The 23,265-nt window shown below is 45.7% G+C and overlaps 1 protein-coding gene across 5 annotated transcripts in view; it reads right to left on the bottom strand.

Moving 5' to 3' along the window:
- Positions 1-23,265, bottom strand: part of xrn1 (5'-3' exoribonuclease 1) — a 67,685-nt gene that overhangs the window by 23,091 nt on the left and 21,329 nt on the right. For all 5 annotated transcript variants that reach the window (XM_036966157.1, XM_036966153.1, XM_036966156.1 and 2 more), the window contains exons 17-28: positions 23,078-23,170; positions 22,802-22,905; positions 22,444-22,575; positions 22,024-22,186; positions 21,581-21,694; positions 21,315-21,413; positions 21,089-21,204; positions 20,646-20,792; positions 20,480-20,569; positions 19,972-20,101; positions 18,783-18,839; positions 18,506-18,638 (exon numbers count right to left, since the gene is read on the bottom strand). In XM_036966157.1, the coding sequence (XP_036822052.1) occupies positions 18,506-18,638; positions 18,783-18,839; positions 19,972-20,101; positions 20,480-20,569; positions 20,646-20,792; positions 21,089-21,204; positions 21,315-21,413; positions 21,581-21,694; positions 22,024-22,186; positions 22,444-22,575; positions 22,802-22,905; positions 23,078-23,170 (1,378 nt within the window). The remainder of the gene's footprint in view (positions 1-18,505; positions 18,639-18,782; positions 18,840-19,971; positions 20,102-20,479; positions 20,570-20,645; positions 20,793-21,088; positions 21,205-21,314; positions 21,414-21,580; positions 21,695-22,023; positions 22,187-22,443; positions 22,576-22,801; positions 22,906-23,077; positions 23,171-23,265) is intronic.

Here is a 23,265-nt window from a genome sequence, read left to right as displayed (position 1 = left end):
TAACAGACAGTGGGTGTGTTGTATATGAGAGAGAGAGAGAGACGTAACAGACAGTGGGTGTGTTGTATATGAGAGAGAGACGTAACAGACAGTGGGTGTGTTGTATATGAGAGAGAGAGAGATGTAACAGACAGTGGGTGTGTTGTATATGAGAGAGAGACGTAACAGACAGTGGGTGTGTTGTATATGAGAGAGAGAGAGACGTAACAGACAGTGGGTGTGTTGTATATGAGAGAGAGAGAGAGAGATGTAACAGACAGTGGGTGTGTTGTATATGAGAGAGAGACGTAACAGACAGTTGGTGTGTTGTATATGAGAGGGAGACGTAACAGACAGTGGGTGTGTTGTATATGAGAGAGAGAGAGATGTAACAGACAGTGGGTGTGTTGCATATGAGAGAGAGAGAGAGACGTAACAGACAGTGGGTGTGTTGTATATGAGAGAGAGAGAGACGTAACAGACAGTGGGTGTGTTGTATATGAGAGAGAGAGAGACGTAACAGACAGTGGGTGTGTTGTATATGAGAGAGAGAGACGTAACAGACAGTGGGTGTGTTGTTTATGAGAGAGAGAGAGATGTAACAGACAGTGGGTGTGTTGTATATGAGAGAGACGTAACAGACAGTGGGTGTGTTGTATATGAGAGAGAGACATACAACACACCCACTGTCTGTTACGTCTCTCTCTCTCTCATATACAACACACCCACTGTCTGTTACATCTCTCTCTCTCTCATATACAACACACCCACTGTCTGTTACGTCTCTCTCTCATATACAACACACCCACTGTCTGTTACGTCTCTCTCTCTCTCTCATATACAACACACCCACTGTCTGTTACGTCTCGCTCTCTCTCATATACAACACACCCACTGTCTGTTACGTCTCTCTCTCTCTCATATACAACACACCCACTGTCTGTTACGTCTCTCTCTCATATACAACACACCCACTGTCTGTTACATGAGATAGAGAGAGACGTAACAGACAGTGGGTGTGTTGTATATGAGAGAGAGAGAGACGTAACAGACAGTGGGTGTGTTGTATATGAGAGAGAGAGAGACGTAACAGACAGTGGGTGTGTTGTTTATGAGAGAGAGAGAGATGTAACAGACAGTGGGTGTGTTGTATATGAGAGAGAGACGTAACAGACAGTGGGTGTGTTGTATATGAGAGGGAGACATAACAGACAGTGGGTGTGTTGTATATGAGAGAGAGAGAGACGTAACAGACAGTGGGTGTGTTGTATATGAGAGAGACGTAACAGACAGTGGGTGTGTTGTATATGAGAGAGAGAGAGACGTAACAGACAGTGGGTGTGTTGTATATGAGAGAGAGAGACGTAACAGACAGTGGGTGTGTTGTATATGAGAGAGAGAGAGAGAGACGTAACAGACAGTGGGTGTGTTGTATATGAGAGAGAGAGACGTAACAGACAGTGGGTGTGTTGTATATGAGAGAGAGATGTAACAGACAGTGGGTGTGTTGTATATGAGAGAGAGAGAGATGTAACAGACAGTGGGTGTGTTGTATATGAGAGAGAGAGAGATGTAACAGACAGTGGGTGTGTTGTATATGAGAGAGAGAGAGATGTAACAGACAGTGGGTGTGTTGTATATGAGAGAGAGACGTAACAGACAGTGGGTGTGTTGTATATGAGAGAGAGACGTAACAGACAGTGGGTGTGTTGTATATGAGAGAAAGAGACGTAACAGACAGTGGGTGTGTTGTATATGAGAGAGAGAGAGAGAGACGTAACAGACAGTGGGTGTGTTGTATATGAGAGAGAGAGAGAGATGTAACAGACAGTGGGTGTGTTGTATATGAGAGAGAGACGTAACAGACAGTGGGTGTGTTGTATATGAGAGAGAGACGTAACAGACAGTGGGTGTGTTGTATATGAGAGAGAGAGACGTAACAGACAGTGGGTGTGTTGTATATGAGAGAGAGAGAGAGAGAGATGTAACAGACAGTGGGTGTGTTGTATATGAGAGAGAGACGTAACAGACAGTGGGTGTGTTGTATATGAGAGAGAGAGAGACGTAACAGACAGTGGGTGTGTTGTATATGAGAGAGAGACGTAACAGACAGTGGGTGTGTTGTATATGAGAGAGAGACGTAACAGACAGTGGGTGTGTTGCATATGAGAGAGAGAGAGAGATGTAACAGACAGTGGGTGTGTTGTATATGAGAGAGAGAGAGATGTAACAGACAGTGGGTGTGTTGTATATGAGAGAGAGAGAGAGATGTAACAGACAGTGGGTGTGTTGTATATGAGAGAGAGAGAGACGTAACAGACAGTGGGTGTGTTGTATATGAGAGAGAGAGACGTAACAGACAGTGGGTGTGTTGTATATGAGAGAGAGAGAGAGACGTAACAGACAGTGGGTGTGTTGTATATGAGAGAGAGAGACGTAACAGACAGTGGGTGTGTTGTATATGAGAGAGAGATGTAACAGACAGTGGGTGTGTTGTATATGAGAGAGAGAGAGATGTAACAGACAGTGGGTGTGTTGTATATGAGAGAGAGAGAGATGTAACAGACAGTGGGTGTGTTGTATATGAGAGAGAGAGAGATGTAACAGACAGTGGGTGTGTTGTATATGAGAGAGAGACGTAACAGACAGTGGGTGTGTTGTATATGAGAGAGAGACGTAACAGACAGTGGGTGTGTTGCATATGAGAGAGAGAGAGATGTAACAGACAGTGGGTGTGTTGTATATGAGAGAGAGACGTAACAGACAGTGGGTGTGTTGTATATGAGAGAGAGATGTAACAGACAGTGGGTGTGTTCTATATGAGAGAGAGACGTAACAGACAGTGGGTGTGTTGTATATGAGAGAAAGAGACGTAACAGACAGTGGGTGTGTTGTATATGAGAGGGAGAGTGGGTGTGTTGTGTATGAGAGGGAGACAGTGGGTGTGTTGTATATGAGAGGGAGACAGTGGGTGTGTTGTATACGAGAGGGAGACAGTGGGTGTGTTGTATACGAGAGGGAGACAGTGGGTGTGTTGTATATGAGAGGGAGACAGTGGGTGTGTTGTATATGAGAGGGAGACAGTGGGTGTGTTGTATATGAGAGGGAGACAGTGGGTGTGTTGTATATGAGAGGGAGACAGTGGGTGTGTTGTATATGAGAGGGAGACAGTGGGTGTGTTGTATATGAGAGGGAGACGTACAGACAGTGGGTGTGTTGTATATGAGAGAGAGAGAGAGACGTAACAGACAGTGGGTGTGTTGTATATGAGAGAGAGACGTAACAGACAGTGGGTGTGTTGTATATGAGAGAGAGACATACAACACACCCACTGTCTGTTACGTCTCTCTCTCTCTCATATACAACACACCCACTGTCTGTTACGTCTCTCTCTCTCTCATATACAACACACCCACTGTCTGTTACATCTCTCTCTCTCTCATATACAACACACCCACTGTCTGTTACATCTCTCTCTCTCTCTCATATACAACACACCCACTGTCTGTTACGTCTCTCTCTCATATACAACACACCCACTGTCTGTTACGTCTCTCTCTCTCTCATATACAACACACCCACTGTCTGTTACGTCTCTCTCTCTCTCATATACAACACACCCACTGTCTGTTACGTCTCTCTCTCTCTCATATACAACACACCCACTGTCTGTTACGTCTCTCTCTCATATACAACACACCCACTGTCTGTTACATGAGATAGAGAGAGACGTAACAGACAGTGGGTGTGTTGTATATGAGAGAGAGAGAGACGTAACAGACAGTGGGTGTGTTGTATATGAGAGAGAGATAGACGTAACAGACAGTGGGTGTGTTGTTTATGAGAGAGAGAGAGATGTAACAGACAGTGGGTGTGTTGTATATGAGAGAGAGACGTAACAGACAGTGGGTGTGTTGTATATGAGAGAGAGAGAGACGTAACAGACAGTGGGTGTGTTGTATATGAGAGAGACGTAACAGACAGTGGGTGTGTTGTATATGAGAGAGACGTAACAGACAGTGGGTGTGTTGTATATGAGAGAGAGAGACGTAACAGACAGTGGGTGTGTTGTATATGAGAGAGAGAGAGAGAGACGTAACAGACAGTGGGTGTGTTGTATATGAGAGAGAGAGACGTAACAGACAGTGGGTGTGTTGTATATGAGAGAGAGATGTAACAGACAGTGGGTGTGTTGTATATGAGAGAGAGAGAGATGTAACAGACAGTGGGTGTGTTGTATATGAGAGAGAGAGAGATGTAACAGACAGTGGGTGTGTTGTATATGAGAGAGAGAGAGATGTAACAGACAGTGGGTGTGTTGTATATGAGAGAGAGAGAGATGTAACAGACAGTGGGTTGTATACGAGAGAGAGACGTAACAGACAGTGGGTGTGTTGTATATGAGAGAGAGACGTAACAGACAGTGGGTGTGTTGTATATGAGAGAAAGAGACGTAACAGACAGTGGGTGTGTTGTATATGAGAGAGAGAGAGACGTAACAGACAGTGGGTGTGTTGTATATGAGAGAGAGAGAGAGATGTAACAGACAGTGGGTGTGTTGTATATGAGAGAGAGACGTAACAGACAGTGGGTGTGTTGTATATGAGAGAGAGACGTAACAGACAGTGGGTGTGTTGTATATGAGAGAGAGAGAGAGAGATGTAACAGACAGTGGGTGTGTTGTATATGAGAGAGAGACGTAACAGACAGTGGGTGTGTTGTATATGAGAGAGAGAGAGACGTAACAGACAGTGGGTGTGTTGTATATGAGAGAGAGACGTAACAGACAGTGGGTGTGTTGTATATGAGAGAGAGACGTAACAGACAGTGGGTGTGTTGTATATGAGAGAGAGAGATGTAACAGACAGTGGGTGTGTTGCATATGAGAGAGAGAGAGAGATGTAACAGACAGTGGGTGTGTTGTATATGAGAGAGAGAGAGATGTAACAGACAGTGGGTGTGTTGTATATGAGAGAGAGAGAGAGATGTAACAGACAGTGGGTGTGTTGTATATGAGAGAGAGACGTAACAGACAGTGGGTGTGTTGTATATGAGAGAGAGAGAGAGATGTAACAGACAGTGGGTGTGTTGTATATGAGAGAGAGACGTAACAGACAGTGGGTGTGTTGTATATGAGAGAGAGAGAGATGTAACAGACAGTGGGTGTGTTGTATATGAGAGAGAGAGAGAGACGTAACAGACAGTGGGTGTGTTGTATATGAGAGAGAGAGAGAGACGTAACAGACAGTGGGTGTGTTGTATATGAGAGAGAGAGAGAGATGTAACAGACAGTGGGTGTGTTGTATATGAGAGAGAGAGAGAGACGTAACAGACAGTGGGTGTGTTGTATATGAGAGAGAGAGAGAGATGTAACAGACAGTGGGTGTGTTGTATATGAGAGAGAGAGACGTAACAGACAGTGGGTGTGTGGTATATGAGAGAGAGATGTAACAGACAGTGGGTGTGTTGTATATGAGAGAGAGACGTAACAGACAGTGGGTGTGTTGCATATGAGAGAGAGAGAGATGTAACAGACAGTGGGTGTGTTGTATATGAGAGAGAGACGTAACAGACAGTGGGTGTGTTGTATATGAGAGAGAGATGTAACAGACAGTGGGTGTGTTCTATATGAGAGAGAGACGTAACAGACAGTGGGTGTGTTGTATATGAGAGGGAGAGTGGGTGTGTTGTGTATGAGAGGGAGACAGTGGGTGTGTTGTATATGAGAGGGAGACAGTGGGTGTGTTGTATACGAGAGGGAGACAGTGGGTGTGTTGTATATGAGAGGGAGACAGTGGGTGTGTTGTATATGAGAGGGAGACAGTGGGTGTGTTGTATATGAGAGGGAGACAGTGGGTGTGTTGTATATGAGAGGGAGACAGTAGGTGTGTTGTATATGAGAGGGAGACAGTGGGTGTGTTGTATATGAGAGGGAGACAGTGGGTGTGTTGTATATGAGAGGGAGACATACAACACACCCACTGTCTGTTACGTCTCTCTCTCATATACAACACACCCACTGTCTGTTACATCTCTCTCTCTCTCTCATATACAACACACCCACTGTCTGTTACATCTCTCTCTCTCTCTCTCTCATATACAACACACCCACTGTCTGTTACGTCTCTCTCTCTCATATACAACACACCCACTGTCTGTACATGAGAGAGAGAGACGTAACAGACAGTGGGTGTGTTGTATATGAGAGAGAGAGAGAGAGAGATGTAACAGACAGTGGGTGTGTTGTATATGAGAGAGAGAGAGAGATGTAACAGACAGTGGGTGTGTTGTATATGAGAGAGAGACGTAACAGACAGTGGGTGTGTTGTATATGAGAGAGAGAGACGTAACAGACAGTGGGTGTGTTGTATATGAGAGAGAGAGAGACGTAACAGACAGTGGGTGTGTTGTATATGAGAGAGAGAGAGACGTAACAGACAGTGGGTGTGTTGTATATGAGAGAGAGAGAGAGACGTAACAGACAGTGGGTGTGTTGTATATGAGCGAGAGAGAGAGACGTAACAGACAGTGGGTGTGTTGCATATGAGAGAGAGACGTAACAGACAGTGGGTGTGTTGTATATGAGAGAGAGAGAGAGACGTAACAGACAGTGGGTGTGTTGTATATGAGAGAGAGAGAGACGTAACAGACAGTGGGTGTGTTGTATATGAGAGAGAGAGAGAGACGTAACAGACAGTGGGTGTGTTGCATATGAGAGAGAGAGAGACGTAACAGACAGTGGGTGTGTTGCATATGAGAGAGAGAGAGAGAGACGTAACAGACAGTGGGTGTGTTGCATATGAGAGAGAGAGAGACGTAACAGACAGTGGGTGTGTTGCATATGAGAGAGAGAGACGTAACAGACAGTGGGTGTGTTGTATATGAGAGAGAGAGAGACGTAACAGACAGTGGGTGTGTTGTATATGAGAGAGAGAGAGACGTAACAGACCCACTGTCTGTTATGTTGTATATGAGAGAGAGAGAGACGTAACAGACAGTGGGTGTGTTGTATATGAGAGAGAGAGAGAGACGTAACAGACAGTGGGTGTGTTGCATATGAGAGAGAGAGAGACGTAACAGACAGTGGGTGTGTTGCATATGAGAGAGAGAGAGAGAGAGAGAGACGTAACAGACAGTGGGTGTGTTGTATATGAGAGAGAGAGACGTAACAGACAGTGGGTGTGTTGTATATGAGAGAGAGAGAGACGTAACAGAGAGTGGGTGTGTTGTATATGAGAGAGAGACGTAACAGACAGTGGGTGTGTTGTATATGAGAGAGAGAGAGACGTAACAGACAGTGGGTGTGTTGTATATGAGAGAGAGAGAAACGTAACAGACAGTGGGTGTCTTGTATATGAGAGAGAGATGTAACAGACAGTGGGTGTGTTGTATATGAGAGAGAGATGTAACAGACAGTGGGTGTGTTGTATATGAGAGAGAGAGAGACGTAACAGACAGTGGGTGTGTTGTATATGAGAGAGAGATGTAACAGACAGTGGGTGTGTTCTATATGAGAGAGAGACGTAACAGACAGTGGGTGTGTTGTATATGAGAGAGAGAGAGAGAGACGTAACAGACAGTGGGTGTGTTGTATATGAGAGGGAGAGTGGGTGTGTTGTGTATGAGAGGGAGACAGTGGGTGTGTTGTATATGAGAGGGAGACAGTGGGTGTGTTGTATACGAGAGGGAGACAGTGGGTGTGTTGTATACGAGAGGGAGACAGTGGGTGTGTTGTATACGAGAGGGAGACAGTGGGTGTGTTGTATATGAGAGGGAGACAGTGGGTGTGTTGTATATGAGAGGGAGACAGTGGGTGTGTTGTATATGAGAGGGAGACAGTGGGTGTGTTGTATATGAGAGGGAGACAGTGGGTGTGTTGTATATGAGAGGGAGACAGTGGGTGTGTTGTATATGAGAGGGAGACGTACAGACAGTGGGTGTGTTGTATATGAGAGAGAGAGAGAGACGTAACAGACAGTGGGTGTGTTGTATATGAGAGAGAGACGTAACAGACAGTGGGTGTGTTGTATATGAGAGAGAGAGAGACGTAACAGACAGTGGGTGTGTTGTATATGAGAGAGAGAGAGACGTAACAGACAGTGGGTGTGTTGTATATGAGAGAGAGAGCGACGTAACAGACAGTGGGTGTGTTGTATATGAGAGAGAGACATACAACACACCCACTGTCTGTTACGTCTCTCTCTCTCTCATATACAACACACCCACTGTCTGTTACGTCTCTCTCTCTCTCATATACAACACACCCACTGTCTGTTACATCTCTCTCTCTCTCATATACAACACACCCACTGTCTGTTACATCTCTCTCTCTCTCTCATATACAACACACCCACTGTCTGTTACGTCTCTCTCTCATATACAACACACCCACTGTCTGTTACGTCGCTCTCTCTCTCATATACAACACACCCACTGTCTGTTACGTCTCTCTCTCTCTCATATACAACACACCCACTGTCTGTTACGTCTCTCTCTCTCTCATATACAACACACCCACTGTCTGTTACGTCTCTCTCTCATATACAACACACCCACTGTCTGTTACATGAGATAGAGAGAGACGTAACAGACAGTGGGTGTGTTGTATATGAGAGAGAGAGAGACGTAACAGACAGTGGGTGTGTTGTATATGAGAGAGAGAGAGACGTAACAGACAGTGGGTGTGTTGTTTATGAGAGAGAGAGAGATGTAACAGACAGTGGGTGTGTTGTATATGAGAGAGAGACGTAACAGACAGTGGGTGTGTTGTATATGAGAGAGAGAGAGACGTAACAGACAGTGGGTGTGTTGTATATGAGAGAGACGTAACAGACAGTGGGTGTGTTGTATATGAGAGAGACGTAACAGACAGTGGGTGTGTTGTATATGAGAGAGAGAGACGTAACAGACAGTGGGTGTGTTGTATATGAGAGAGAGAGAGAGAGACGTAACAGACAGTGGGTGTGTTGTATATGAGAGAGAGATGTAACAGACAGTGGGTGTGTTGTATATGAGAGAGAGAGAGATGTAACAGACAGTGGGTGTGTTGTATATGAGAGAGAGAGAGATGTAACAGACAGTGGGTGTGTTGTATATGAGAGAGAGAGAGATGTAACAGACAGTGGGTGTGTTGTATATGAGAGAGAGAGAGATGTAACAGACAGTGGGTTGTATATGAGAGAGAGACGTAACAGACAGTGGGTGTGTTGTATATGAGAGAGAGACGTAACAGACAGTGGGTGTGTTGTATATGAGAGAGAGACGTAACAGACAGTGGGTGTGTTGTATATGAGAGAAAGAGACGTAACAGACAGTGGGTGTGTTGTATATGAGAGAGAGAGAGACGTAACAGACAGTGGGTGTGTTGTATATGAGAGAGAGAGAGAGATGTAACAGACAGTGGGTGTGTTGTATATGAGAGAGAGACGTAACAGACAGTGGGTGTGTTGTATATGAGAGAGAGACGTAACAGACAGTGGGTGTGTTGTATATGAGAGAGAGAGAGAGACGTAACAGACAGTGGGTGTGTTGTATATGAGAGAGAGAGAGAGAGATGTAACAGACAGTGGGTGTGTTGTATATGAGAGAGAGATGTAACAGACAGTGGGTGTGTTGTATATGAGAGAGAGACGTAACAGACAGTGGGTGTGTTGTATATGAGAGAGAGAGAGACGTAACAGACAGTGGGTGTGTTGTATATGAGAGAGAGACGTAACAGACAGTGGGTGTGTTGTATATGAGAGAGAGACGTAACAGACAGTGGGTGTGTTGTATATGAGAGAGAGAGAGACGTAACAGACAGTGGGTGTGTTGCATATGAGAGAGAGAGAGAGATGTAACAGACAGTGGGTGTGTTGTATATGAGAGAGAGAGAGATGTAACAGACAGTGGGTGTGTTGTATATGAGAGAGAGAGAGAGATGTAACAGACAGTGGGTGTGTTGTATATGAGAGAGAGACGTAACAGACAGTGGGTGTGTTGTATATGAGAGAGAGAGACGTAACAGACAGTGGGTGTGTTGTATATGAGAGAGAGAGAGAGACGTAACAGACAGTGGGTGTGTTGTATATGAGAGAGAGAGAGAGAGACGTAACAGACAGTGGGTGTGTTGTATATGAGAGAGAGAGAGAGATGTAACAGACAGTGGGTGTGTTGTATATGAGAGAGAGAGAGAGACGTAACAGACAGTGGGTGTGTTGTATATGAGAGAGAGAGAGAGATGTAACAGACAGTGGGTGTGTTGTATATGAGAGAGAGAGACGTAACAGACAGTGGGTGTGTGGTATATGAGAGAGAGATGTAACAGACAGTGGGTGTGTTGTATATGAGAGAGAGACGTAACAGACAGTGGGTGTGTTGCATATGAGAGAGAGAGAGATGTAACAGACAGTGGGTGTGTTGTATATGAGAGAGAGACGTAACAGACAGTGGGTGTGTTGTATATGAGAGAGAGATGTAACAGACAGTGGGTGTGTTCTATATGAGAGAGAGACGTAACAGACAGTGGGTGTGTTGTATATGAGAGGGAGAGTGGGTGTGTTGTGTATGAGAGGGAGACAGTGGGTGTGTTGTATATGAGAGGGAGACAGTGGGTGTGTTGTATACGAGAGGGAGACAGTGGGTGTGTTGTATATGAGAGGGAGACAGTGGGTGTGTTGTATATGAGAGGGAGACAGTGGGTGTGTTGTATATGAGAGGGAGACAGTGGGTGTGTTGTATATGAGAGGGAGACAGTAGGTGTGTTGTATATGAGAGGGAGACAGTGGGTGTGTTGTATATGAGAGGGAGACAGTGGGTGTGTTGTATATGAGAGGGAGACGTACAGACAGTGGGTGTGTTGTATATGAGAGAGAGAGACGTAACAGACAGTGGGTGTGTTGTATATGAGAGAGAGAGAGAGATGTAACAGACAGTGGGTGTGTTGTATATGAGAGAGAGAGAGAGATGTAACAGACAGTGGGTGTGTTGTATATGAGAGAGAGACGTAACAGACAGTGGGTGTGTTGTATATGAGAGAGAGAGACGTAACAGACAGTGGGTGTGTTGTATATGAGAGAGAGAGAGACGTAACAGACAGTGGGTGTGTTGTATATGAGAGAGAGAGAGACGTAACAGACAGTGGGTGTGTTGTATATGAGAGAGAGAGAGAGACGTAACAGACAGTGGGTGTGTTGTATATGAGCGAGAGAGAGAGACGTAACAGACAGTGGGTGTGTTGCATATGAGAGAGAGACGTAACAGACAGTGGGTGTGTTGTATATGAGAGAGAGAGAGACGTAACAGACAGTGGGTGTGTTGTATATGAGAGAGAGAGAGACGTAACAGACCCACTGTCTGTTATGTTGTATATGAGAGAGAGAGAGACGTAACAGACAGTGGGTGTGTTGTATATGAGAGAGAGAGAGAGACGTAACAGACAGTGGGTGTGTTGCATATGAGAGAGAGAGAGACGTAACAGACAGTGGGTGTGTTGCATATGAGAGAGAGAGAGACGTAACAGACAGTGGGTGTGTTGCATATGAGAGAGAGAGACGTAACAGACAGTGGGTGTGTTGTATATGAGAGAGAGAGAGACGTAACAGACAGTGGGTGTGTTGTATATGAGAGAGAGAGAGACGTAACAGACCCACTGTCTGTTATGTTGTATATGAGAGAGAGAGAGACGTAACAGACAGTGGGTGTGTTGTATATGAGAGAGAGAGAGAGACGTAACAGACAGTGGGTGTGTTGCATATGAGAGAGAGAGAGACGTAACAGACAGTGGGTGTGTTGCATATGAGAGAGAGAGAGAGAGAGAGAGACGTAACAGACAGTGGGTGTGTTGTATATGAGAGAGAGACGTAACAGACAGTGGGTGTGTTGTATATGAGAGAGAGAGAGATGTAACAGACAGTGGGTGTGTTGTATATGAGAGAGAGAGACGTAACAGACAGTGGGTGTGTTGTATATGAGAGAGAGAGAGACGTAACAGAGAGTGGGTGTGTTGTATATGAGAGAGAGACGTAACAGACAGTGGGTGTGTTGTATATGAGAGAGAGAGAGACGTAACAGACAGTGGGTGTGTTGTATATGAGAGAGAGAGAGACGTAACAGACAGTGGGTGTCTTGTATATGAGAGAGAGATGTAACAGACAGTGGGTGTGTTGTATATGAGAGAGAGATGTAACAGACAGTGGGTGTGTTGTATATGAGAGAGAGATGTAACAGACAGTGGGTGTGTTCTATATGAGAGAGAGACGTAACAGACAGTGGGTGTGTTGTATATGAGAGAGAGAGAGACGTAACAGACAGTGGGTGTGTTGTATATGAGAGAGAGATGTAACAGACAGTGGGTGTGTTCTATATGAGAGAGAGACGTAACAGACAGTGGGTGTGTTGTATATGAGAGAGAGAGAGAGAGACGTAACAGACAGTGGGTGTGTTGTATATGAGAGGGAGAGTGGGTGTGTTGTGTATGAGAGGGAGACAGTGGGTGTGTTGTATATGAGAGGGAGACAGTGGGTGTGTTGTATACGAGAGGGAGACAGTGGGTGTGTTGTATACGAGAGGGAGACAGTGGGTGTGTTGTATATGAGAGGGAGACAGTGGGTGTGTTGTATATGAGAGGGAGACAGTGGGTGTGTTGTATATGAGAGGGAGACAGTGGGTGTGTTGTATATGAGAGGGAGACAGTGGGTGTGTTGTATATGAGAGGGAGACAGTGGGTGTGTTGTATATGAGAGGGAGACAGTGGGTGTGTTGTATATGAGAGGGAGACGTACAGACAGTGGGTGTGTTGTATATGAGAGAGAGAGAGAGACGTAACAGACAGTGGGTGTGTTGTATATGAGAGAGAGACGTAACAGACAGTGGGTGTGTTGTATATGAGAGAGAGACATACAACACACCCACTGTCTGTTACGTCTCTCTCACTCTCTCATATACAACACACCCACTGTCTGTTACGTCTCTCTCTCTCTCATATACAACACACCCACTGTCTGTTACATCTCTCTCTCTCTCATATACAACACACCCACTGTCTGTTACATCTCTCTCTCTCTCTCATATACAACACACCCACTGTCTGTTACGTCTCTCTCTCATATACAACACACCCACTGTCTGTTACGTCGCTCTCTCTCTCATATACAACACACCCACTGTCTGTTACGTCTCTCTCTCTCTCATATACAACACACCCACTGTCTGTTACGTCTCTCTCTCTCTCATATACAACACACCCACTGTCTGTTACGTCTCTCTCTCATATACAACACACCCACTGTCTGTTACATGAGATAGAGAGAGACGTAACAGACAGTGGGTGTGTTGTATATGAGAGAGAGAGAGACGTAACAGACAGTGGGTGTGTTGTATATGAGAGAGAGAGAGACGTAACAGACAGTGGGTGTGTTGTTTATGAGAGAGAGAGAGATGTAACAGACAGTGGGTGTGTTGTATATGAGAGAGAGACGTAACAGACAGTGGGTGTGTTGTATATGAGAGAGAGAGAGACGTAACAGACAGTGGGTGTGTTGTATATGAGAGAGACGTAACAGACAGTGGGTGTGTTGTATATGAGAGAGACGTAACAGACAGTGGGTGTGTTGTATATGAGAGAGAGAGACGTAACAGACAGTGGGTGTGTTGTATATGAGAGAGAGAGAGAGAGACGTAACAGACAGTGGGTGTGTTGTATATGAGAGAGAGATGTAACAGACAGTGGGTGTGTTGTATATGAGAGAGAGAGAGATGTAACAGACAGTGGGTGTGTTGTATATGAGAGAGAGAGAGATGTAACAGACAGTGGGTGTGTTGTATATGAGAGAGAGAGAGATGTAACAGACAGTGGGTTGTATATGAGAGAGAGACGTAACAGACAGTGGGTGTGTTGTATATGAGAGAGAGACGTAACAGACAGTGGGTGTGTTGTATATGAGAGAGAGACGTAACAGACAGTGGGTGTGTTGTATATGAGAGAGAGACGTAACAGACAGTGGGTGTGTTGTATATGAGAGAAAGAGACGTAACAGACAGTGGGTGTGTTGTATATGAGAGAGAGAGAGACGTAACAGACAGTGGGTGTGTTGTATATGAGAGAGAGAGAGAGATGTAACAGACAGTGGGTGTGTTGTATATGAGAGAGAGACGTAACAGACAGTGGGTGTGTTGTATATGAGAGAGAGACGTAACAGACAGTGGGTGTGTTGTATATGAGAGAGAGAGAGAGACGTAACAGACAGTGGGTGTGTTGTATATGAGAGAGAGAGAGAGAGATGTAACAGACAGTGGGTGTGTTGTATATGAGAGAGAGATGTAACAGACAGTGGGTGTGTTGTATATGAGAGAGAGACGTAACAGACAGTGGGTGTGTTGTATATGAGAGAGAGAGAGACGTAACAGACAGTGGGTGTGTTGTATATGAGAGAGAGACGTAACAGACAGTGGGTGTGTTGTATATGAGAGAGAGACGTAACAGACAGTGGGTGTGTTGTATATGAGAGAGAGAGAGACGTAACAGACAGTGGGTGTGTTGCATATGAGAGAGAGAGAGAGATGTAACAGACAGTGGGTGTGTTGTATATGAGAGAGAGAGAGATGTAACAGACAGTGGGTGTGTTGTATATGAGAGAGAGAGAGAGATGTAACAGACAGTGGGTGTGTTGTATATGAGAGAGAGACGTAACAGACAGTGGGTGTGTTGTATATGAGAGAGAGAGAGATGTAACAGACAGTGGGTGTGTTGTATATGAGAGAGAGACGTAACAGACAGTGGGTGTGTTGTATATGAGAGAGAGAGAGATGTAACAGACAGTGGGTGTGTTGTATATGAGAGAGAGAGAGAGACGTAACAGACAGTGGGTGTGTTGTATATGAGAGAGAGAGAGAGAGACGTAACAGACAGTGGGTGTGTTGTATATGAGAGAGAGAGAGAGATGTAACAGACAGTGGGTGTGTTGTATATGAGAGAGAGAGAGAGACGTAACAGACAGTGGGTGTGTTGTATATGAGAGAGAGAGAGAGATGTAACAGACAGTGGGTGTGTTGTATATGAGAGAGAGAGACGTAACAGACAGTGGGTGTGTGGTATATGAGAGAGAGATGTAACAGACAGTGGGTGTGTTGTATATGAGAGAGAGACGTAACAGACAGTGGGTGTGTTGCATATGAGAGAGAGAGAGATGTAACAGACAGTGGGTGTGTTGTATATGAGAGAGAGACGTAACAGACAGTGGGTGTGTTGTATATGAGAGAGAGACGTAACAGACAGTGGGTGTGTTGTATATGAGAGAGAGAGAGAGACGTAACAGACAGTGGGTGTGTTGTATATGAGAGAGAGAGAGAGAGATGTAACAGACAGTGGGTGTGTTGTATATGAGAGAGAGATGTAACAGACAGTGGGTGTGTTGTATATGAGAGAGAGACGTAACAGACAGTGGGTGTGTTGTATATGAGAGAGAGAGAGACGTAACAGACAGTGGGTGTGTTGTATATGAGAGAGAGACGTAACAGACAGTGGGTGTGTTGTATATGAGAGAGAGACGTAACAGACAGTGGGTGTGTTGTATATGAGAGAGAGAGAGACGTAACAGACAGTGGGTGTGTTGCATATGAGAGAGAGAGAGAGATGTAACAGACAGTGGGTGTGTTGTATATGAGAGAGAGAGAGATGTAACAGACAGTGGGTGTGTTGTATATGAGAGAGAGAGAGAGATGTAACAGACAGTGGGTGTGTTGTATATGAGAGAGAGACGTAACAGACAGTGGGTGTGTTGTATATGAGAGAGAGAGAGATGTAACAGACAGTGGGTGTGTTGTATATGAGAGAGAGAGAGAGACGTAACAGACAGTGGGTGTGTTGTATATGAGAGAGAGAGAGAGAGACGTAACAGACAGTGGGTGTGTTGTATATGAGAGAGAGAGAGAGATGTAACAGACAGTGGGTGTGTTGTATATGAGAGAGAGAGAGAGACGTAACAGACAGTGGGTGTGTTGTATATGAGAGAGAGAGAGAGATGTAACAGACAGTGGGTGTGTTGTATATGAGAGAGAGAGAGAGACGTAACAGACAGTGGGTGTGTTGTATATGAGAGAGAGAGAGAGAGACGTAACAGACAGTGGGTGTGTTGTATATGAGAGAGAGAGAGAGATGTAACAGACAGTGGGTGTGTTGTATATGAGAGAGAGAGAGAGACGTAACAGACAGTGGGTGTGTTGTATATGAGAGAGAGAGAGAGATGTAACAGACAGTGGGTGTGTTGTATATGAGAGAGAGAGACGTAACAGACAGTGGGTGTGTGGTATATGAGAGAGAGATGTAACAGACAGTGGGTGTGTTGTATATGAGAGAGAGACGTAACAGACAGTGGGTGTGTTGCATATGAGAGAGAGAGAGATGTAACAGACAGTGGGTGTGTTGTATATGAGAGAGAGACGTAACAGACAGTGGGTGTGTTGTATATGAGAGAGAGATGTAACAGACAGTGGGTGTGTTCTATATGAGAGAGAGACGTAACAGACAGTGGGTGTGTTGTATATGAGAGGGAGAGTGGGTGTGTTGTGTATGAGAGGGAGACAGTGGGTGTGTTGTATATGAGAGGGAGACAGTGGGTGTGTTGTATACGAGAGGGAGACAGTGGGTGTGTTGTATATGAGAGGGAGACAGTGGGTGTGTTGTATATGAGAGGGAGACAGTGGGTGTGTTGTATATGAGAGGGAGACAGTGGGTGTGTTGTATATGAGAGGGAGACAGTAGGTGTGTTGTATATGAGAGGGAGACAGTGGGTGTGTTGTATATGAGAGGGAGACAGTGGGTGTGTTGTATATGAGAGGGAGACGTACAGACAGTGGGTGTGTTGTATATGAGAGAGAGAGACGTAACAGACAGTGGGTGTGTTGTATATGAGAGAGAGAGAGAGATGTAACAGACAGTGGGTGTGTTGTATATGAGAGAGAGAGAGAGATGTAACAGACAGTGGGTGTGTTGTATATGAGAGAGAGACGTAACAGACAGTGGGTGTGTTGTATATGAGAGAGAGAGACGTAACAGACAGTGGGTGTGTTGTATATGAGAGAGAGAGAGACGTAACAGACAGTGGGTGTGTTGTATATGAGAGAGAGAGAGACGTAACAGACAGTGGGTGTGTTGTATATGAGAGAGAGAGAGAGACGTAACAGACAGTGGGTGTGTTGTATATGAGCGAGAGAGAGAGACGTAACAGACAGTGGGTGTGTTGCATATGAGAGAGAGACGTAACAGACAGTGGGTGTGTTGTATATGAGAGAGAGAGAGACGTAACAGACAGTGGGTGTGTTGTATATGAGAGAGAGAGAGACGTAACAGACAGTGGGTGTGTTGTATATGAGAGAGAGAGAGAGACGTAACAGACAGTGGGTGTGTTGCATATGAGAGAGAGAGAGACGTAACAGACAGTGGGTGTGTTGCATATGAGAGAGAGAGACGTAACAGACAGTGGGTGTGTTGTATATGAGAGAGAGAGAGACGTAACAGACAGTGGGTGTGTTGTATATGAGAGAGAGAGAGACGTAACAGACCCACTGTCTGTTATGTTGTATATGAGAGAGAGAGAGACGTAACAGACAGTGGGTGTGTTGTATATGAGAGAGAGAGAGAGACGTAACAGACAGTGGGTGTGTTGCATATGAGAGAGAGAGAGAGACGTAACAGACAGTGGGTGTGTTGCATATGAGAGAGAGAGAGAGAGAGAGACGTAACAGACAGTGGGTGTGTTGTATATGAGAGAGAGAGACGTAACAGACAGTGGGTGTGTTGTATATGAGAGAGAGAGAGACGTAACAGAGAGTGGGTGTGTTGTATATGAGAGAGAGACGTAACAGACAGTGGGTGTGTTGTATATGAGAGAGAGAGAGACGTAACAGACAGTGGGTGTGTTGTATATGAGAGAGAGAGAGACGTAACAGACAGTGGGTGTCTTGTATATGAGAGAGAGATGTAACAGACAGTGGGTGTGTTGTATATGAGAGAGAGATGTAACAGACAGTGGGTGTGTTGTATATGAGAGAGAGAGAGACGTAACAGACAGTGGGTGTGTTGTATATGAGAGAGAGAGAGAGAGAGATGTAACAGACAGTGGGTGTGTTGTATATGAGAGAGAGACGTAACAGACAGTGGGTGTGTTGCATATGAGAGAGAGACGTAACAGACAGTGGGTGCGTTGTATATGAGAGAGAGAGAGAGACGTAACAGACAGTGGGTGTGTTGTATATGAGAGGGAGAGTGGGTGTGTTGTGTATGAGAGGGAGACAGTGGGTGTGTTGTATATGAGAGGGAGAGTGGGTGTGTTGTATATGAGAGGGAGACAGTGGGTGTGTTGTATATGAGAGGGAGACAGTGGGTGTGTTGTATATGAGAGGGAGACAGTGGGTGTGATGTATATGAGAGGGAGACAGTGGGTGTGTTGTATATGAGAGGGAGACAGTGGGTGTGTTGTATATGAGAGGGAGACAGTGGGTGTGTTGTATATGAGAGGGAGACGTACAGACAATGGGTGTGACCACTCACCTCCCTTGATGCCGATGATGGTTCCTCTGAGGCCGAGGGGGACAGAGAAGCTCTCTCTGACATTGACCACCCGGTCAAACAGGTGGTACTCTGCATCCGGGTCAGGGACCACACCGTGCTGCTGCTCTAAGGGCTGGAGAGAGAGACACACACTACAGGATTCAGAGAAGTTGTGTGTGTTGGACCAATATGGAGATTTTAATGTCCTTGTCACCCACTATATGACACAGACAAATGACTACATTTTCCTCTCCACACAGGTAAAGACATTCCTCACCCTGAAGAGTAAATGTGGCTTCACAGTCACACGCACTTTCTTGCTGCTCTTCTTGACCTGAGAAACAGAGGGAGGTAAGAGGGACTACAGGAACACTAACAAAAGAAAGTCAATGAATCATTGACAGTGAAGGAAGGGCTTGTTGAGTAGTGTGTCTATCCATCTGCCTTATTCAGACAGATAAACAAGGGTAGAGATGATGGATACATAGAAAAACAAAGGAGGAGTAGACAGATTCTTATTTTATTTTTTTTCTTATTTCACCTTTATTCAACCAGTTAGGCCAGTTGAGAACAAGTTCTCATTTACAACTGCGACCTGGCCAAGATAAAGCAGTGCGACACAAACAACAACACAGTTACACATAAACAAACGTACAGTCAATAACGATAATAGAAACATCTATATACAGTGTGTGCAAATGTAGTAAGATTAGGGAGGTAAGACAATAAATAGGTCATAGTGGCGAAATAATTACAATTTAGCATTAACACTGGAATGATAGATGTGCAGGTAGAGATACTGGGGTGCAAAGGAGCAAAATAAATAACAGTATGGGGATGAGGTAGATTGGATGGGCTATTTACAGATGGGCTGTGTACAGGTACAGTGATCGGTAAGCTGCTCTGACAGCTGATGCTTAAAGTTAGTGAGGGAGATATAAGTCTCCAGCTTCAGTGATTTTTGCAATTCGTTCCAGTCATTGGCAGCAGAGAACTGGAAGAAAAGGCGGTCAAAGGAGGAATTTGCTTTGGGGATGACCAGTGAGATATACCTGCTGGAGTGTGTGCTACGAGTGGGTGCTGCTATGGTGACCAGTGGGCTGAGATAAGGCGGGGCTTTACCTAGCAAAGACTTATAGATGACCTGGAGCCAGTGGGTTTGGTGACGAATATATGAAGCGAGGGCCAGCCAACGAGAGCATACAAGTCGCAGTGGTGGGTAGTATATGGGGCTTTGGTGACAAAACGGATGGCACTGTGATAGACTGCATCCAGTTTGCTGAGTAGAGTGTTGGAGGCTATTTTGTAAATGACATCGCCGAAGTCAAGGATCGGTAGGACAGTCAGTTTTACAAGGGTATGTATGTTTGGCAGCATGAGTGAAGGCAGCTTGATAAATTATTGACAGAGAATATTGATGACAGAGCAGAGGGAAGACCGATGAATGATTGACAGCCCCTAGTTACCTTAGCCACCTCCTCCTCGATCTGCTCCACGATGGCCGTGTCCAGGATCTGCAGGTCACATGACGCCCGGGCGATGTCGGCGACTGGGTGTGTCTTCAACCAGGAAGTGATCTCCTTCACCCTCTCCGCCCTGCCGGAAAATCATCACCACCACTACCATCACCACCACTACCCTCACCACCACTACCCTCACCACCACTACCCTCACCACCACTACCCTCACCACCACTACCCTCACCACCACTACCACCCTCACCACCACTACCCTCACCACCACTACCCTCACCACCACTACCCTCACCACCACTACCCTCACCACCACTACCCTCACCACCACTACCCTCATTATTACTATAACTGTTACAATCTACTTCATCGTTACACACCAACTTACTCCTAGTGTTTTCTATGAGTGTTTAAGAACATCTGAATGTAAGTGTTGCAAGTTTACCTGTTATGACTATATGACAGTGGAAATGATGAATGTTAAATGCATGAACATGTATACCCGTTTTGGTCCACTCCGGGCCAGATGTCATCCTCGTAGAAGACATCGTCGTGACTGTTCCTGGACACCAGGTCAAACACCTCAGAGAACCTACAGGAGACACACAAGGCAGGTTACACACGCACACACACTAATAATAACACGCACAATGCGGTTTCACACACACCTATCCAAGTACTCAGCCATCAGATCCTCCACAGCGACAGAATAGAGCCACTCCTTCTCGGTTCTCTTGGTGTAACCTGGCACCTCCTCATTCTTCTTATTGAACTTCAGGTTCAGACCCACGTTCGCCTTCTGCTCCCCATGGGGACTGTGGAGGGAGAACAGAAGAAACCGAGGGAGAACAGAAGAAAGAGAAACCGAGGGAGAACAGGAGAAACCGAGGGAGAACAGGAGAAACCGAGGGAGAACAGGAGAAACCGAGGGAGAACAGAAGAAACCGAGGGAGAACAGAAGAAACAGAGGGAGAACAGAAGAAACAGAGGGAGAACAGAAGAAACGGAGGGAGAGAAACACGGTTTATTAGACACAAACAAACCAACCTATATGATCAACAGTAGGGAATCAAATAGAGAATAGGCCGTCATTTGACATTTGTTCTCTCACTTTTTCTTGGATCCTCTGCCGACGAAGATGCTGCCAGAGAATCTGGAGACGAGGTAGCCGGTGATGCCGAGGCGTGAGGCCAGAACGTAGCCTGGACTGTACTTCACACAGTATTTCTACAGACAGACAGACAGAGAGGAGGGTGAGCTTGGAAAGGGTGCGTGTTTAGTAATGTGGTGAGGCAGAGGAGGAGTGTGAGAGAGGTGTTGTTTTGAGAATGACTTACATGCTGGTTCTGTATTAAGGATTCCATCGGTGGTTCACAGGGCACCGTGAACACCACCCGCACCCGTCCCTCTTTGATGACATCACTGGACTCCTGCACCTGTGTGACCAAAGGGAAAAGCATGAAAGGCTTCTCACAGATCCTCATTTCATGACTCCACACATTTAGCTTTGTCAGGACTGTTGTTTTTAAGAGGAGGAAAGGGTAATGGAAAACAACAACAACTGGCATAAAAGTAGAGACAGGAAACAGAAAGTTGTACCGACCTCTCCCATGGCACCGTAGTAGGGGTTCCCCACCATGAAAACCGTGGTCGTCGGGGGAAACAGCTCCTCCAGGGTCTTGAAGCGAGTGGACGATGAGTCAAAGGCTTTGATGTCCTGAGGGAGAGAGAGTTGTGTGTGTGTGAGACACCGACCATCCTTATCGTAGGCATTTTCCTGATATTGTTCATTACGATAAGCAGCCTATACCAGAGAAAAGTTAAGGGTGATTTTAACGGGACAATTGACGGCTACAACAATCAAACTAGTAGTAGTATTATTTAAAGGATAATTCCAACATTAATGTTTAAAGTTACTGTTTTATTTATCCATATCGCACCAATTCTGGCAATTTATCACAGTATGGATTTTCGTCTATAACGCCCAGCTCTAGCGTGTGTGTGTGTGTAGTTGGTCTTCCTGTGTGTGTACGCGCCTGTGCTTACCTTGACGATGGTCTGGTAGGGGAAGGGCAGTATCTGCTTGGCCCACTGTTTCTCCAGGTGCACCTGTCCACTCTGCCCAGGTACATACTTCCTGCCTGTCAGCAGCTGGGTATACAACACCACCGCCGTCTCATTCACCACGATGCCCTTACGCTTCCCGAAACTGAGAGGGGAGACAGGTGGGAGGAGAGAGAGAAACACAGGTATTATGGTAGGGAGAGCGGTCAGGCAAAACACAGGTCTCCCTAGAGGAAGAGGTCTTCTGACCAAAATGGGTCTTCTTGGTGAAATAAAGGTCAAGATAAAGAAAATGTGATAAGACTCATAGGATGGAACTTCTACCAGAGAGAGTGCAGAAATCAAACATGCACAAGACCTCACTGAAAAACTATTCTACTTTGATGGCAAATAGATGCTTACTGCTCAGTGATGCCCTGTACGTCCTTAACCCAGTCCTTCTGTTCCTTGTCACTGAGGTAGGTGACCTTAGTGGGGGGAGGAGAGTCCCTGTTGTACAGCTTCTGCATCCCTGCCGGCTCCTCCAGGAAGAACCTGGGTGAGTGATTGAGGGAAAGAGGAGAGAGAAAATGTAGGGGGAAGGAGGGTTGGAAGTAGGAGACAGATATCGATGAATATTGACAACTCGTGTACTTCAAAGTTATAGTCTAATGAGAAGTGAAGAAAGGGCAGAGCCAGAGGTGTTTGGTTGAGGGACAGTTCAGGTTTAGTACTGTAGTTCAGCCCTCATTAGACATGACCAGAACTGTGTGGCTCTTACTTGCTCTCCCCGTCAGACACTGCTACCACCCTGGCCTCCTCTAGGTGGGGCCAGTTGACAAACACAGACCGACCCAGGACCAGAGAGGCCACATTGTCACACACCTGAAATGGGGGGGGGGGGGGGGGGGGGGGGGGGGGGGGGGGGGGGGGAGAAAGGGAGGGAGGGGGGGGGGGGGGGGGGGTGAAAAATAATATCTACTACTTCTGCTCCAGACACATACTGTATATCTGACCGTCTTTGACTCTTCATAGAAACAAGACTGTCTTCACTCACAGGTTCCTCCTTGCTAGGTGTGATCTCCAGCATCATGTTCTCTCCTCGGCTGCTCTGCTGGAACACCACCACCCCGTGCTTCTTCTTATAGAACTATAGAGGCAGAAGACACACATGAAACATCTACAGATGAAACAAAGTATTCCGACTCTAAGATTGGGAAAGAAAACGATCATCTTTGTCAATAT

This window comes from Oncorhynchus mykiss, chromosome 28 (assembly GCF_013265735.2).
Source record: "Oncorhynchus mykiss isolate Arlee chromosome 28, USDA_OmykA_1.1, whole genome shotgun sequence".
NCBI lineage: Eukaryota > Metazoa > Chordata > Actinopteri > Salmoniformes > Salmonidae > Oncorhynchus > Oncorhynchus mykiss.
Note: the sequence above shows the minus strand (reverse complement) of the source record. Positions and strands in the feature narration are given on the sequence as shown.